The sequence below is a fragment of the Watersipora subatra genome, chromosome 4, assembly GCF_963576615.1.
Source record: "Watersipora subatra chromosome 4, tzWatSuba1.1, whole genome shotgun sequence".
In the NCBI taxonomy this organism is placed as follows: Eukaryota; Metazoa; Bryozoa; class Gymnolaemata; order Cheilostomatida; family Watersiporidae; genus Watersipora; species Watersipora subatra.
In genome coordinates, this window is record NC_088711.1 from 20,563,086 (window position 1) to 20,581,156 (window position 18,071).

An 18,071-nucleotide genomic window follows, 5' to 3' on the forward strand; every position below is an offset into this window, starting at 1 on the left:
AGGACCTGAGACATAAATGACTACAGATTAAATCATATACACTCTGAGGCTGCTACGGGTATCATATATGGCTGTATATATTATACCTTATATTTATATTAATCAATCTCACTTTGTCATTTTGTCTGTCTGTTAGTCCATGTGAACACGACGTGTTTCCATATTTGTTGCCCGATTTAATCCAAACTTCAAATATTTGGTTTCAAAATTTTGTCTGTTTCTGGAAAACCAGCCTGTAAACACCCACCTGATTAGAAACTCAAGATGGTGCCATCACACGGGTTAAGGACATATGCCCTCAATAATTATTGTCATGAAAGTGCTGTAGCAATTTATGTTGGAAATCTACACTGAAGATGAAAAAACCCATTCTTGCGTGGATGAATCTAGTATTTTCTGTATGAACTCGTTGGATCAATTTGTTATTCCATAATTAATGTACATACGTGTAGCATAACAAGTTACTATTCGTTATCTCATGTCGTATACAGGGCATAAAAAGGCTATGGCACTCAAACCAGCAATGGTTAGACGCATATTCACAGGTGTTCGATATGCAATTCTTCAGTCATCAGCTTGCCATGGCTCTACTGCCGCTAAGACCTTCACTGCCATCAGCGATACAACAGACAAATCTAGTGAAAACTTCAAAAACTTGTTCAGCACCAGCAAGGGAAAAGAACAGGAGTACCAAAAATTATTAGGTTGGTTTTGGAATTTATCTACTATTTCTATGGTATTAGCCAGATAGTTTCATCATTAAGATAAGTGTTACAGTATTATCCATGTGACCGCCAGAACCGACCTTATTCTCTAATTTACTTATAGCGATGGAGTTATAGTGATGGAGTTATAGTGATGGAGTTATAGTGATGGAGTTATAGTGATGGAGTTATAGTGATGGAGTTATAGTGATGGAGTTATAGTGATGGAGTTATAGTGATGGAGTTACAGTGATGGACTTATAGTGATGAAGTTATAGTGATGGAGTTATAGTGATGGAGTTATAGTGATGGAGTTATAGTGATGGAGTTATAGTGATGGAGTTATAGTGATGGAGTTACAGTGATGGAGTTATAGTGATGGAGTTATAGTGTGTCAAAACTTGAAGGGTGACTCTTATAAAACTTTTAATGTCAAAACGTTAGTTAGGCTAATTCCAAATTTATATATACCGGTACATCTCGCTTAGTTATGCGTTTGTACATTTAAATGTTGCCCCTATATATGGTTACAAGTAGCGCTGTAATAGTTCATACAGGCATCTACGGTGAATAGTTGAAAAAATAGATGATGTTTTTTTTTTTGGTTAATTAATGTTGAGATATCCTATTTAATTATTTTCATTTTGTAAAACTTCAATTGGACATTTAAAAATGAATACCTAGAAACTTCAACAACTTTAAAAATGCTTTAATGGAAACAACATTATTTGTCGTCAAAAATAACCGAAAGTTTTTAAAATAAATGATTGAAGAAGTTTGCCTCAGTGAAGGAACTCTTGCCTTTTTATTTGTATTAAAATTGTTAGCAACCATTGTGAGTTCCTTAGCAGAACAAAAGATTTTGCAAGATTGTAAGAAGTTACTTACAATTGGGTTAGTAATAATTAGCAATCACAGTTACGGGCATGCAAAGACACCAGATCTCCAAACTGACCCAGTAGTTATTGCATAGCTAGTCAGAGTACTTGATCAATTATTCTACTAGTAAATCCATCTGGATTAAAGAGAAATTATCTGATCCCAGTTTTTTGCACATTCGTTACATTTGCTACTGTTAACATTTAATAATAGTTGTGTTTCACAAGAATTCTCCACATAGCTTTTCTATTTAAACAGGTATCTTTAAAATGTTGGAATTTTTTTTTAACTTTTGATTTAAATAATGCTAAACATTTTTATTTGGTCGGACCAGCAGTTTCCATTTTGTTGTTCGCACTAAGGGAAGAAATTTCTTCAACCAGTGAAGCCAAACTTTAGTGTTAAAGTTAGTGCAGTCATCTATCTCACTCTGATTACATGGACATCAAATTTATCTCCGCTTACGAACAGACTAGCTACTATCTTTCCTACCAATTATCAATGAAACTAACAAACCAGTAGCTGTATGTGACTGGTAGCAGAGTCATACATTGATGTCTCCTTATTAGTTCCTAGTTAGGTATCTAGACATCCCCGGAGGGAGCTAGGAGTGTCAATACATGACATATAAGTTCCTGATGAAAAGCTTGTAGGACACACTACAGTGCAATATGCCTAATAAGTAGTTAATGGTACCAGCTAGTGAGGAAATGGTAGAAAATGGCTCCTTTGCACTCTAACATCGGTATGAAGTTTAAGATCATCAAATTTAGAGTCAGAGTTCATTGGCACAAATCAAGGGATTTTCAATTTTAAAAGAATTAGAAATTAATTTTTTGTCGTGGCAATAGTTTAGGTATCTATAATGTGCTATCACTTGTTTGAAGAGGTCGTGCGACAAAGTGACCCTAAGGGAGTACAGCGACATCTAAAGCAAGGAAAACTTCTGGTCCGTGACAGGATGAGCAAACTGCTGGACAATGTAGACGACTTCTTGGAGTTATCTGCTGTGGCGGGTGTAGGAATGCCATATGGCGACATACCATCTGCAGGCGTTGTCACTGGTTGGTTGGAATATTAATAACATTTAATTAGTTTCCAGAAGACTCTTTTTGTTACCATTGCGTAAGACTTTAATCAATTCAGTTGTATCTCATGTGCAATAGGAAAAATAGATAGAGGTGTGCATTAACAACTTGATGCAATCTGCTGAACCTAACTGTTGCAAGGGTCTGTGAAAAGGCGAGTTTGGTTATGCCTCGTTGTTGGAGCCGATGAGGTTTTCTGGTAGTTATTGGAAGCTTTTAAAAAGTTAGAATTGGTTAATTAATGTAAGAATGTATCAAAACAAGCTTGTGTTTACCCATCAAATAGTTTAACATATGTAGTTTCTTGATAGCAGAGTTATGAGTCACACATTGGAAGTGTTTAGGTATTGTTTGCTTCATATAAACAAGAGAAAAATCCTTGAAAACAAACAATGGTTAGTTTATTAAAAGTACAAAGGGTCCTCGACTTACGACATTGATCCGTTCTTAAGACTCGGTCTAACTCGAATTTCAGTGTAAGTCGGAACATCCTGGATAATTCACTCTGTACTCTTTTTAATATATGGTTTCGCCTTCATGATGATATCTTTTCTTTGGTACATTATCATTTAAAGAATCTGCCATACGCTCTGGAGTCATAATAATAGTAAACAAATAAACAAAAATTCAGGTGACGGAGCGAAAACCGACCTACACAACCAAAATAGAGTATCATTATATCTGAATGACACACTGATGCTGTCTTCCACTATCACAAGCACCACATAGCATATATTCATCTTCTGCACGGTGGATACTTGTTCACAGTTGTTTACATCCGTTTTGTTGTATGTTAAATATTATTTTGATATTTCTATGGGGTGTATTTGCAACCTTGAAACAGCGTAAGTCGAGATTGTTGTACCTTAGAACTACCTGTCATTTTTGAGGGGCCAGCATGCTAAACATGTTGATTATCTGGAACTTGATTGGAATCAATTACTTATTTGGCATTTGTTGAATGTGAGTTTTATGCCATGCGGATTTTGTAGGGTTTGGGCAAGTGCATGGCAAGGATGTCCTCGTCATAGCTAATGATGGATCATTCAAGGGTGGTACTGTTTTTCCTATTACACTCAAAAAACAGCTGAGAGCGCAGCAAATAGCACAGGAGTTGTCAATCCCTTGTGTGTATATCGTGGACTCTGGTGGTGCTTTCCTTCCTCTACAGGTCAGTAATTTAGTAGCACAATCCAGTTCATATGATGTTTGACAAGAGACTATACTTGTACCGTAATCAAATTGAATCTCCTTGTTTGTATATCATATTGGGAGTTGTCCTATATTGATGAGATAGATTTGAAACAGTAGACAATTTCAATAAAATCATGAGTTCTTAAGACTGTACCAGCCACGTAAATGTAGAGATAGGGATAAAACATTTTGGCATAAACTCACATATATATATGGTGGCATGTTGCTCAGCTATAGATTTCCAAAGCTACTAAAAGACTTCAATAATTGGTGGCAGGGAAAGCAATGATAGGAACTAGTATTAAGCCTGGCAGTGCCCAGGATTTCTTTCATTTGCAATCAAATAGGCAGCAAGGTGAGTGTCTAAGTGGCTGGTTCTCAGAAGCCTCATGGAGTTTTGAAATCAATTATTTTAGTGACCTAGCAAAAGGTGTGGAGCATGTGCGTGTCAGGTTTGGAGGAAATCGGACAAAAATGTGAATCTGAAAAAAGAATGTGAAACACACAATGACAAAGTGGGCTCTGTTAATATTAATAGAAGACAACCCTATACTATCTTTTTTTAATTTTTTTTAATATTTTAGCATTTTGATTGATTGTCTTCAACTTCATTTATTACTGTTATATAAGTAAACTAAAGTTTAGCTGCCAACATATAGTAAAGAGCTCTTGCATTTAAAGCCCGTGATTCAGTGAACATCTACTTGATGGAAGGCGTGTATAGTCTTGTCATAAATAGATTTTCTAGACTTTCAACTTGGTAATCTTCAAGTATAGAGTGCATTGAAGAGCTCTTTGGTATATATCCATTGTTATTTGTGTATCTCCTTGACTGTTATGCAGACAGCGATGATTTTTTTTTAAATTGGATGATCCATCAGAATATAAATCTAACAAACAATGTCCTGGAAAACTTTTATGTTTTTAGTAGCTTTTACTAATCGAAGGCAAAGTTTTTTTTTTATAATAAACACACTGCTATAGTAAAAGCTAATGTTAAAATAATTGGGGTGTTGTATACATAGGATAGTCTAACACACTGTAATTATCAGCTTCTTGCCGTTAGATTATCCCATTAATTCCAACTTGTGCGTTTTCACAAAAAGTTATAGTTTTACCTACACAATTGGTAGGAGTTAAGAATCGTATTCCTAGCTGAGTTTATCATTCATAACTTGGTTAGAAAGATTATTGGCAACCTAATGTCCAGGATTGTTCTCTATCGACATGGAACATATCAGAAAATGATGCTGTTTTCACATCTGAACGCATAGAATCTCATCAAAATAAACCATCGAGCATGCTGGTTTTCATGAGTAGTTTTGTTCCCTTTTTACCCTAAATCACTGTTTATATACCGTACATGTCATGTTACAGTCTGAAATCTTCATCAATGGTGGAATCACTTTTTACAATGAGGCTGTGATGTCTTCAATGGGAATTCCACAGGTTAGTGTTCCTTCTTAGTTTGAATGTTTCGGTTCATTGTGTTCTCCAGAGTTTACAGACAAAGACAGACATCATTAATGCCAGTCTAATGTCAGGCTGCAAGGTTGCTCTACTCTGGTAGCCATGAAGGAAACCGTCCACAAATACATGCTTTGTGTTGAGATAAATTTGGTAAAATATCTTGATTTGGAAATACGATTTGATCTTAAATTCATTTTTTGGCCAATGTAATCAAAACCAAAAAGCTAAATAAATACAGTAAAGTAATTACATGGGAATTCAATAATATTTAAAAAAGATATTACCATGATATAAGGATGGTTTAGATAAATGTATAGGACAGGCCAGATGTCTGGTGTGCTCGGTGATTTGTGTTTGTGGGTGTAGATATGAAGATAGTCTGTTGACGTACTTTAGACAACAGAGATTCTGAAATACCTAAAGTTCACCGAGCCCAAGGGTCTTAAATTTGTTGGTCATAATTCTCCTTATAAGGCATAATCAATCTTACACAAAAGTCTTTGGAACCTTTCTGTATTTCTATCTGATGAATATGTAAACCAGCAAGGTGCTGCGCATAACATGATGGATAACATGCTGCGTTGGTAAAACAATGATTTTATGCCAACTTTGTAGAGATTGATTAAGACATAAGCAGTGGGTCCACTCTTGGATATATCATAGTCAACATCATCAGAAAATGTAAATGTTTATCAAATTGAACACTGATTAGTTTTACTGAATAGCTTCCCACTATATTTGCATTGCTTATCAAAGTTCCATGTTTATTCCAAGTTTTCTGCGCAATGTTAAATGCGTCTTATTTGATCACCAGTGTCTCACTTGCTCATGGCCAGTAGGTTTATGAATACGATCAAAAGTTCATATTTAATAATCAAGATGTGTTCTTTCATCTTCAGTTGTCATGGCAGCCTGTAAACTGTCACATTGCTATGAAGTTTGTAGGTGGTTTCCTCAACAATATTTTTTAAACAGCCGTAGAATTTTAAATTTTTATAGCTGTTTAAAAAAAATTTTAGAATTTTAAATTTAGTTTTTAAATTCCAGCATCCGCATACTAGCAGCAGACATATAACTGACTATATGCTCATGTATCCTTCAGTTTGAGTCATCATTAGAATGCTTTAATATCTTGCTTACTGCATGTCAATAAAAAACAAATGTTTTTTCCAGATAGCTGTAGTGTGTGGAATGTGTACTGCGGGTGGTGCCTACATACCCACAATGGCAGATGAAGCTATTATGGTACATAAAACTGGGTCTATATTTCTGGCTGGTCCACCGTTGGTCAAGGCAGCTCTAGGAGAGATAATCTCTGCTGAGGAACTGGGAGGAGCAACTATGCATTCTACGTAAACGTTTTATGCCATGTGATAGTCTTCACTAGTTTTACATTATAGAACAGAAAAAATATATTAATACACTATATAACAGCAAAAATATTAATATATTATATAACTACAAAATATATTAATACACTATATAACAGCGAAAATATTAATATATTATATAGCTACAAAATACATTAATACATTATATAACAGCAAAAGTATATTAATGCATTATGTAACAGCAAAAAGATAATAATATTTTTGTTTGCTATTTTATAAATAATGCGGGTAATTATTGTAACATTTAAGAGCTCATGTACTCGAGCAGTGCCTGTATGGCCAAAACTGTTGGTCGGTTTTACCCGCTAGTCTTCCCCTTTGTTTGAAAATACAATTGTTAATTTCTTTGTATTTTAATATCATACACCATCTCACAAGTCATATTAACTGTTTCAGGAAAGCATTTAGCCAAAACTTTGTTATTAAACTAAGCAAACTTTTAGAGAAAGTAGAAAATTTATTTTGGAGCTTTTTATTTGAACTGGTAAGGGACTGAGTCACTTGCTTGCGTGAGTCGCTTGTCCGCATAGGTGAGCTTGTTTACTTCTCCTGTTAGTAAAGATTTTAGCTCTCACTGCTCAGCCACGAATATTTGTATTTTACTTTTTGTCAAATAAAACAATGTTTTCATCTGTCTAAAGCCACTCTAAGAGCGTTAGGAAAAATATCTCCTCACACGAAAATCAAACCCGGGGCGTCAATTTCATAGACACTTTCACTTCAGTTTTTTAGCACTTCTTGCATTAACTGTCTATCTTGATGTACCACATCGTATGTCTCGGCAAAGAATTTCTGTATGTATGGCCAAGAGTCGCGTTATGCGGCTTTAGCAGGCTTCGTACAAATCATTTCTGAGTAGTTAATAAATTACCCTTGAATATAGCGATACTGTAAAATGAAACTATTATCTGCATTTCTTAAGCCAACAAAAAGCATTTTAACAACTCATTATGAGCATAGGCTCACTTTGCAAAAACTTATTTTTTATCGCAATTTACTGTTAGCAATGACTTGTCGTGCTAGGCGCATTACAGATCCGAATTTTTACTAATTTTAGAGCTATGAACTTTGAGTGATTGTTAATGAAGAATAGTACTGAAAGTTATTATTCATATTTATCAGTAATAATAATAATAATAATGCCGTAAACTGTAATAATATTAATAAATCGTCCGACTCAGATCTGCTCAGTTTTTTTGAAATTGGCTGAAAAAGTGTTCATTCTCATTCTGCACCGCATTTGGGGTAATTTTTATAGCATCAGCCGATGTAACATTGTATGATGAATAATTTGAAGTCAAATTATTTTTATAGACCATATGATTCAAAAGTTGTGACAATTTATACGTGCCCCTGTCAAATGTTAGGGTTTTCCGAATACGCAACTACATCCCGATAAAGAAATTAATTTGGTAGCGAAAGAGTTAGTTATGCACTTACTGATTACTCATGACGATCTCTCACGGTGCACAAGACTGCCGAGTATGCTAGTAGAGGTAATCTGTACAAATTCATTTTAAATCTTGTGGTGTATTACTGTCTCGTTATAATTTTAGATTTTTTTGTTTCTGTTGGTGCTAGGAACAATAGAACTGTGAATATATTTTGCTGGTGTACACTTATTGGTACATACATTGTTAAGAATACACAATGTGTTAGCTTTTTACTGTGATTAGTTGGCGAGACCAACGGGTGGCATACAACAGCTGTACCCCTATTTACAGAGTAAGCGGGTGTGTTGATCACTTTGCGCGTGATGAAGAAGAGTCATACAGAATCTGCAGAGATGTGATTCTCTCTCTCAACTTGCCAGATGTTGTTTATCCTCAAACCTTTTGTCCGCCATTATATGATGCTGAGGATCTTCATGGTCTTGTGTCTGCATGCGACCCGAACGCTCATCAGGTTGGCTACTTGGTCTCTAAGGCTTTTTTATGTGACCAATAGTATTAATGATATTCATCATATTGTCATATCAATTAAGTTCTTCTCATTTATCTTCACTGTATGCCGATATGCAAGCAATAAATATAATATAAGATACTTTCTCGGAAAATTTTGTTATCTTTTAAATGCAGACGTCTAAAATGAGCTATTCCAATGATCGCTTGATGTATACATATATTGTATATACTAGCTGTGCTACCCGGCGTTGCCCGGGTATTAAAAATCAACTCATATACAATGAGAAGTAATGAGAGTGGCCTGTCACTTGCTATTAGCCTGGCACATTGACAACAGAAAATTTCTCTAAGCTAATAATATCTAGGGCTTCTAATAACGGTACGCTGTGACGCAAGTACCATGACTGCGTCATGGTATTTGCTCCCATATAGGACATGTATGGCGTAGCTAGTCTATCAATCTCTGTGGCCTAATCGGTACAACGTTGGACTGGTGAATAGGAGGGTCCGAGATCAATTCTTCTTCAGTATGAATTTTTTATTCCAAGTTTCTAATAATAGCTATAGCCGGAATGACTCACAGATTTTAAGAAATATATATATATATATTCCATGATGGCTTGTTTGTTTGGATATTCTTTCGAGCATTCATCGGCAAGAACTTTTTTTGTGCAATAAGCAAAAATAATAAAAAAATTGAGTTATTGACTTCCTACAAGCTCACATTTAGCAATGTGAGTCGCTTGTCATTCACACGTGTTTTAATGACATACATATGTACTTAGATATGATTTGCTGGTTTTAAGTAAATTTATCTTGTAATCTACACGAGTGTTGTTTTAGGTTATATCAAGAATTGTAGATGGAAGCGGGTTTCAGGAGTTTAAAGCCCTCTATGGAAAGGCATTAGTTACTGGCTTTGCTTCTATATCTGGGTGAGTGTATTCCTACATCACATCCTATTAATATTGTCTGCCCATAGGCCTGGCTACACACACTGACGCAATGCATCGCTGGGGCATTGTGCAGTTGTTTGCTGTGGTTGCACACATCAACATTACCAAGCGATGCATTCTGTTGGCAAATACATCGTTCATTGAGAATAGCCTTCAGTTGTGTAAAGCCCATGGACACCTAGCCTGATTTTCCAGTAAAATCATTTTTTCATTCAGTTTTCATTCAATGCATTGGGATACTTATTATATACTAGATGAATGCCCAGCGGTTTCCAGTTATTAAAAAGGTTTTTTGCGTAAAAAATTTGTTTTCATTTAACATACACGACATTTACCATTCTAACTTTTAAACTTCATATCATGAGAAAAATGTTTTGTACAGTTGAGATAAATTTAGAGGAAAATAAAATTTTGTAGACTTGCGGTTTGAATGACGCGAGTTCAATTCCAGTTTCACGCGGATTTTTAATTGCTAAATATTAGTTGCTATAACTGGACACAGGGATAACAGACCAACAAAAGACAAACAATGAGATATATATATATAGACTATGGATATTCAAAGATTGGTAATAGCATTAACATTTGTGCATCTATTTGTATTGCTATATTTTGCTCAAAAACAGCGATGCATGCCGATGATGAAAACAAACAAGCACAAAAATCCTCAGCGTTCATGGCATGTGTAGATTAAAATATAGAAAAAAAAAGAATTTAACATATTAAATATTAAATTTTAGCATATGAAATGATTATCTGAAATGTTTTATGAACAGTTTTAATTTGTAATAGCAACTGTCATATAGCTGTTACACAAAGAAATATCTTTCTCTACGTATAAGCTATTTAATTGTTGAATTACTGTCTAGGTATCCAGTAGGAATAGTGGCTAATGCTGCTGCCGAGTGGAATGCTGACGCTAGCACAAAAGCTTCACACTTTGTGCAACTTTGCACCCAGAGACGGCTGCCTTTGATATTCCTAGTCAACCAACATGAGCGGGACAGGCACCCCGATCCTCTAGTCAATGGTGGGTTATAAAAACTTTGACGAATTATTTGTCAAGCTGGAATAAGAGAAATATATTCAGACGATTCTGTTCTTAGCTTTGGTGGCCTGTAAATCAGAAATTCAGGCTAGATAATTTCCCCCCTTTAAGAGTTTCTTGACAGTTTCATATTTGTATCCAGCTTTTTGTGGCTGCAGCTAGTAGAATAGTATTTAATAACAAAGATGGTCGCTCTTGTATTTCACTGACTTGTTTATGTAAGTATGAGTAGTAGGTTCATGTTTGTCCTGCAGGTGAGGAGATGAAATGTCATGCAAGGTTTATGGCTTCCGTGGCCTGCTCTGATGTTCTTAAGGTCTCTATTGTGACAGGTGCCTTTCATGGACTGGACAGCTATGCCATGGTGGGTTTTATATTTATTACCATCTTACCATCAATTGGTGTTTACGGTGCTTTTAGATGCTCTATGAATAAGGGGGGTATTTAGGATCCACCTGGGAGGTCAGATTCCTTGGATAGTAGGCTGTGTGATTAGGGTACACATGGGAGGGCAGATATCCTATGGATAGGGGGTATGCAATTGGTGGTCAGATATCATTGTATTCAATTGTGAGGGTTGTCCCCACAATCATAAAAAGTTTTGGTAGTTTTTATATAAATTTATTTACACAAGAGTACGTTATAACCGAGCCAGACATGGTCTATATCGCGGCCGAGGGCCTGTCGGTGCATCATTGAAAGTCGTAACTGGAGATCTTCATAAATATTTCTGCTTGTTGGCTACAGTAACCAGATATTTGACATAACAATTGTGTGGGTGTGGGCTAATGATTTTTATGGGATATATTGATACCTCTTTAGGGTGCATATAGGGAATGCAAAAGCACTTCTAGGCAAATGTTTATAGGCTTAGAGAGCTGTATATTCTAACCAGATATCATACTAGGGAGGCCTCATGTATAAATATGAGACTTCCCTAGTATGAATCATCTATAACTAAGTCTATTTATATATGAGGCATCAATATTTGTATTGATGCCTCATATATAAATAGGAGGCATCTGTGTGTAGGTTTATGCAATAGTTGACTGTACATGTAATTCACATGGTTAGTAGTATCTCTCTGATTGTTACTTCAAGCAGCTCACCTCCTAAACCTCTGCTTTGTGTTTAGACTTTTGAACACTGCTTTAATAATTGTGTTCTAATTGCTGTTTTATTAAAGGATCTACATATATGTAAGAAAGTAAATCTTTTACTTGTCTACCAATTCACTGAATGGAGTTGTCTCATCTTATAAAGTATATATCTTATAAATCTGTCTTCAAGTTTAGGTCATGCATCGATGTACTAAACAATAGTTCATAAAGTTTGCATATCGTTGATTGATATAACGGTAGACTGGTCTGACCATATCAAACGATCAATGGTCTGACCATATACACTGTTTGTTAATTTTATCAATATATATATACGATTATACACTGTAGATAATCATTTGTGAATTGATGTTCGATGTTAAAATTAGCATTGTGTTTAGTCAGCAAAGTGCTCTAAGGCAGACACTTTCGGTTACGTGTTTGCTTCCTCCAATCACTGTTGGCCTAACTGTACCTTTAGTAGAAATATTTATTGCAATATTTATTAGCAATAAAAAAAATTTCCAAAATTAACTTGTTCTTCACTTCACTCATGGGAAACCTTAACTTATTTACTTGTCAACTCTATGATTATTCTATTAGTCCGGGAGAATACTTTGTAGCATCCTAGCTGATTCCCCTAGTAGTCCTTGTCAAGGTATGAACATTGAAGAAGTGAAATATTATCTATAATAGATGTCTATAATAGATGTTTATAATAGAATGTTCTATAATAGAATCTATAATAGATGTCTGTCTTACTTGCCACTCTATTTCATATTAAACTCATGCATAAATATTTTTGGTGAAAACAGACTATTTGACGGAGCCCTTAAAAAGGAATTACAATTATATGCATGGTGAAAATCAACAATTTTTTTCTACTTTTACCGGGCACTATATCTTCAATTCCAATCTAGTATGTGTTTAACAATTTGTACAGAGGTAAAATTTGTTGCAAGTATTGCTCTATAAATGCCACTCATTAAACATCTCTGGCATGAAATCATTGAGATTTGCTATCACAGGTCACACGGTTGTCATGTTACTGAAAGTTTGGGCTGTACCGTGTGATATGCCTGTTTAAAAGCGTCCATCTTGCTTTGCAGGGTAGTAAGGCTCTAGGCTCCAACTTGGTCTTCCATTGGCCAAGCGCGAGTTTCTCCATGCATTCTCCTGACCATCTTCAGTCTGTGTCTTCTATGACCGAAGAAGAAGTGGGAAAAAAGTCAAGTTCTCTCTATGCAGCAGCCAATGTATGGACAGATGGGATGATTCTACCTCAGCAGACACGGCAGGTACATGCTCATACTTGTCACATATACAGACACGGCAGGTACATGCTCATGCTTGTCACATATACAGACACGGCAGGTACATGCTCATGTTTGTCAAATATATAGGCACGGCAGGTACATGCTCATGTTTGTCAGATTTACAGACACGGCAGGTACATGCTCACGCTTGTCACATATACAGACACGGCAGGTACATGCTCATGTTTGTCAGATATACAGACATGGCCGGTATATGCTCATGCTTGTCACATATACAGACACGTCAGGTACATGGTCATGCTTGTCAAATATACAGACATGGCAGGTACATGCTCATGTTTGTCAGATATAATGCCTGTCAATTGAGATTTAAAAAGTAAATATTTAATCTGTAAATCATGATTTTAAATGAGAAAATTATAAACTTTCTATTTGATATTTAGGTGAAATGTTTTTTCAGTGTTGAAGAAAATCAAAATTTTCAAAGTTTTTCAAGTGTTTCAAGTTTTTCAAACTATTACACAAGTGAGTTAAAATGGCCTTCAATTTGCTCCAATTAGAAAGGAAATGGGCCTCAACAATGATTGGACTAATATTTATTAAAGATACTTCCATATAAAATTCAGTAATGTAGTAATCTGAAGTGTACATGAGTTTGGGACATTACAGCAAAGCCACCCTTGTTTGGTTGAATTAAATTTGATTGCTTGTTTCCGTATACTTCAGACATTATTCTTCCCTAGGACACTTATATTTCGCTAGCATTCAGTTTCGTGAGTAGCTCACTGAGTGAAATTTCGAAGCAACTTAATTTCGCAGCTCTGATGAGTGCGAAAATATAGTGATGTGAAAATAAGTGCAGTGGAACAAACATAATTAGATTCTTCAGGTTCAGTTCACCGATAAAAAAAAATTTCAATTTGCGACTAGTTTGTAATTGTGAACCGCAGGTAGAATGGTGTGGGCGAGATCGATAATGCAATTTGATCGCTTGCTGCCATTTGTTTCTTGGACTATCAACAGGCCGTTTTCGCTGGGGCAGCTGGCCGACTGAGCCGCCCCAACTTTTTGGGAATTTTTTACGGTAAGTACAGTCCAACTCGGATAACTCGCCCTCAGATAAAATGTAACATTTCATCTCAAACACAAGGTCAACGCAAACGGATTTGTTTGGTCAGTTCCAACGCAATGATAAATTCCTTCAGATAACTCGACCTCAACATCATTTATTCGAAAAGTTATTTGCCCAACGGCCATGGACGCGGTTTTTATCGCTGTAGAATATCACTTCATTCCAAGCCATAGAGACAAACATAAACTTCTAGTATTTCTTAGGCATCATTGTTATCATCATCAGAGGCAGAATATTTTTGTTAACGACTTTTATAAAGGTTTGCAGAAGATTAAGTTTTATCAAACACCCGCTTGGCCATGTCCCATCGAAAGCGTAAAAGCCTCCGAATGAACTTAAAATAAAATCCGCAAAATTGATCTTTGTTAAGACGCTCAAAAGAAAAAGATGTCTTTTTTCTGAGCGTTTTAATTGCGGTCATGTTTTGCCTATTGTAATTTAAAAACGTCTCGTCAGTCACATCACTTAAAACAAAACAAATCTCAAAAAATTACAAGTTATTGAAGAGGTGTCAGTGGTGAATCCAAACCTTTCCAGAGCCATGCTGCTTGTGTAGTACTGCGAGTGTCAGTGCATGTGTCTTATTTTCTTTCAACACACGGCGCTCACTGCATTAACTGATGTCCTCAGCAAACGATAAACGCTACTAATGCGTGTGCATTGACATCAAATTCCTATCATTATAAATCATTCTTAATGGGAAAATAATCATAATTAATTGCAAAATAATAACGTAATAAATTTTGACAGTCAAATTATTTTGTAGGTTTATATTTTAATGATGCTATAGTGGTCGTTAAAAACGTTAAAATAAATGTCGTTATAAAATGCTATTCTACAGTATCAATGAACAAAGCTATTTAGTTTCGCTTTTTCGCTCGTTTGTTATGATAGTTTAGTTTCGCACATGATACTTTCGCGAGAGGATGACACCGCGAAAACGCGAAAGTTAGATGCCGCGAATACATAAGTGTCCTAGGGTATGTAATGTGGCCTGTTGAATAAGCTACCCAGTGCAATCAACTTAATATAACACAACCTGCTGGAAATGCTACATACACAACTGAGTACGCTACATAGGACAACCCGCTGGAAATGCTATATAACACAATTGACTAAATATGGTACATAGCACAACTAATTAAATATACTATATAACACAACTTGGTGAAAACTACACATGTACCACATCCAGCAGAATATGGTATGTACATGTACAAATTTCTCTGAGATCACAATATGGCACAACTGAATATGCTATCATGCATACCACGTTGGGCACAGTGTATCTCACAGCCAACTAAACTTTATATATAGCACATAGTGATCAGGTTTACTGGATGTTCAGGTGCTGAGCAAAGTGCTCCAGCTGTTCAAGTACTCCAAGGAAATGAAGCTACTGGCTCACGAGTCAACAACTGCAAAACAGACCAACTTTAGAATGTAGATAGAATAACTTCACAGACTCAATCTGACCTTGACATTGTCGTAAATATTCAAAGTTTAGCCACCAAGTCTTAATCATCATGGTGCTTTTTACAAATGTAGTTATAATATAATTTATTTGTGTATTCTTGCCTTTATTTTAAACTCGCGCTACCTTTTTTATCTATGCTGTATATAAAATGGGCCAGACGTACTGTTGAAGCTATCCATTCCAGCTTTTCGTTACAGATTTTGCCTACATCATATTTTGTCATTAAGAATATAGTTTTACAACATTATTGGTTAATTCCTTTGCTCACATTTGTAATGTTTTTTGATACAATCTGCAATAAATAATCTGTATAAGGGGATAGCTGTTCATCCATCTTCAATAACAGTATTTCAATATAGTATTATTATTATTATATCACTGTTCAGCAGTGGGTTGACTTCTGTAAAGTTTAGTATTATTTATAAACCTGACTCGGTGAGTTTAGGATTAATATATTGTATAGATAATATATCAGATGATATACGTTTGTAGAAGTTAATTTATTTTCTAGCTGGTCAAACACACACACATGTGACATTGTTTATTAGAGAGACACCGGTGTGTCTTGTATTCCACATATTGCAGCTCACCTTGACATCAACCAACTTCTATAGATCCCTCTATAGATACCTTACATTGTAATCATTTGTTTAATAGAGCCTTGACTCAGTTCAATGAGAGTTAGTATTAAATCTCTTTGGTTCAGTAACAAACGTCCTTATAGACACTTGCTAAAGGTTTTACTATTGGCTGCTGATGCCCGTTAATCACAATCTACCAAATGAACAATATACATCGGCAGCAAATTTTCCAAGAGGTAACAACAATTTTAATGACTCCACAGTTGTTAGATACAGTCATTCTGTTTAGATTGATGCCAAAGCCAGTTTGCCTCATATAGTCCACCCTTTATGCAATGGTGTGTTAGTTATATAGCGAGCAATTTAAAAATTCAACTATTTTTATATCTTTAGAACAGTTAAAAATGAAGATTTTCCATATGCTGATTTCACAACATATAGTTAAGTTTGCTAAACGATCAATTTTAGCGAATATTAACCTTTGCTGACTTTTAAGCTATTATATACTATATATATTACTATATATTATATGTATTACATAAAATGATACTACTCGTGTTGATAACTAGCATCATGCGATAAGAACAAATGTCGTAACTGCATATCCCAGTTATTAGGTACAATAACACCTAATTCGTAATTGTATTAGTGACTAGCGTTATGTCCAACCATGCCCTGATTTCTTTCATTATCAGTTAGATAGTTGTAGTAACAACAGACCCTGAACCCCCCCCCCCCTGCACACAAACGGTCTTTTGACAAGCTGGTTCTCAAAAACCAGACAAAGTTTTGAAACCAAATATTTTAGTAAACTGGCGGAAGGCAGGAGCATTTGTGAGTGAAGTTTGGTTAAAATCGACCAAAAATTTGGAAACACATCGTTTATGCTGACTAACAGGCAGACAAACAGACAGACAAACACAGGGAAAACGTGGGATTTAATAATAAACATTGTAGTTAAAATTTCCTTTCCTGACTATTATCAGGCTATCTTAAACAAAGCTTCAAAATATACAACAAAAATGGAATAAAGTATTGCCTGAAACATTAAAATTTTCTTTTTTTGAGTAGATAGTAAGCTACACAATTATAGCGACAAAAAGTCGTATTTTTCATTGAGCTTGTCGCGCACAACTGGTTCATAAGTAAGTTTCTCCTGATTAAGGTAAAGCTGGCTGCCTCATTTACCATTTGCTGATGTAACACCTGTGAACAGCTCTCACGCACTGTCTTCCTGTAAATATTACACTTAGCTTTTAAATGTTTTTTTCAACATTAACCTGTTGCTATCATTATTTGTTTAGCTCTGTTCAGTTCCATTCCCATTATAATATTATAGCCGGTAATTATTGTACAAAATTTCCTTTTCTGCTGCTCGATATCAATCGGAGCGAAGAATCTGATGGCATTGTCATGAAGTATCTCGAGTGAGTCATCAGGAGGAAGTACATTATCTTTTTGATATGCTGCCAGCCAGATGTCTGATTATAATATGTTTGTAAGGAGCATAAGCCTAGAGACCTAGTATTGCACATAATAATTAACCCTTCGCACATGTCATTAAGTAGCCTGATTACTGGGAACTCCTCTCAGGGCCAGCTCAGTGCACTATCTACCTTCTAATCACATACCTTGCTGACTTTAGTAATGAAAAACATAGAGTAACCACTAATCAGCCAAAAACAAAGCGCTTTGTATCGCTGACCGCATCGCGTTTGCCCATTCTTTTGGTTTTATCTGATTGGTCGACTGCTTGTCTAATTACCTACTTCATAGTTTTGGCAGCGCCCGCTGCTGTCATCTTTTGTAAACAGTTTCAGTCAGATTCATTATTGGCGGACTGAGTGCAAAAGACATTTGAGTGGTTTTA

General features: G+C 35.5%; 1 protein-coding gene across 1 annotated transcript; it reads left to right on the forward strand.

Moving 5' to 3' along the window:
* Positions 1-496: 496 nt before the first annotated feature.
* On the forward strand, positions 497-16,103 carry LOC137393537 (probable methylcrotonoyl-CoA carboxylase beta chain, mitochondrial). Its single transcript, XM_068080129.1, has 11 exons — positions 497-704; positions 2,471-2,647; positions 3,664-3,842; positions 5,243-5,314; positions 6,509-6,687; positions 8,451-8,631; positions 9,474-9,565; positions 10,456-10,616; positions 10,889-10,998; positions 12,844-13,032; positions 15,492-16,103. Exons 1-11 carry the CDS (start codon positions 506-508, stop codon positions 15,588-15,590), a joined length of 1,638 nt encoding a protein of 545 aa, XP_067936230.1. The 5' UTR covers positions 497-505; the 3' UTR covers positions 15,591-16,103.
* Positions 16,104-18,071: the final 1,968 nt, after the last annotated feature.

Coding starts and splice junctions, on each gene's coding strand:
- LOC137393537 (XM_068080129.1), top strand. CDS start 506: ATGGCACTCAAACCAGCAATGGTTAGACGCATATTCACAGGTGTTCGA. Junction 3,843..5,242: donor GTGCTTTCCTTCCTCTACAG/GTCAGTAATTTA, acceptor GTCATGTTACAG/TCTGAAATCTTCATCAATGG. Junction 6,688..8,450: donor GGAGCAACTATGCATTCTAC/GTAAACGTTTTA, acceptor CCCTATTTACAG/AGTAAGCGGGTGTGTTGATC.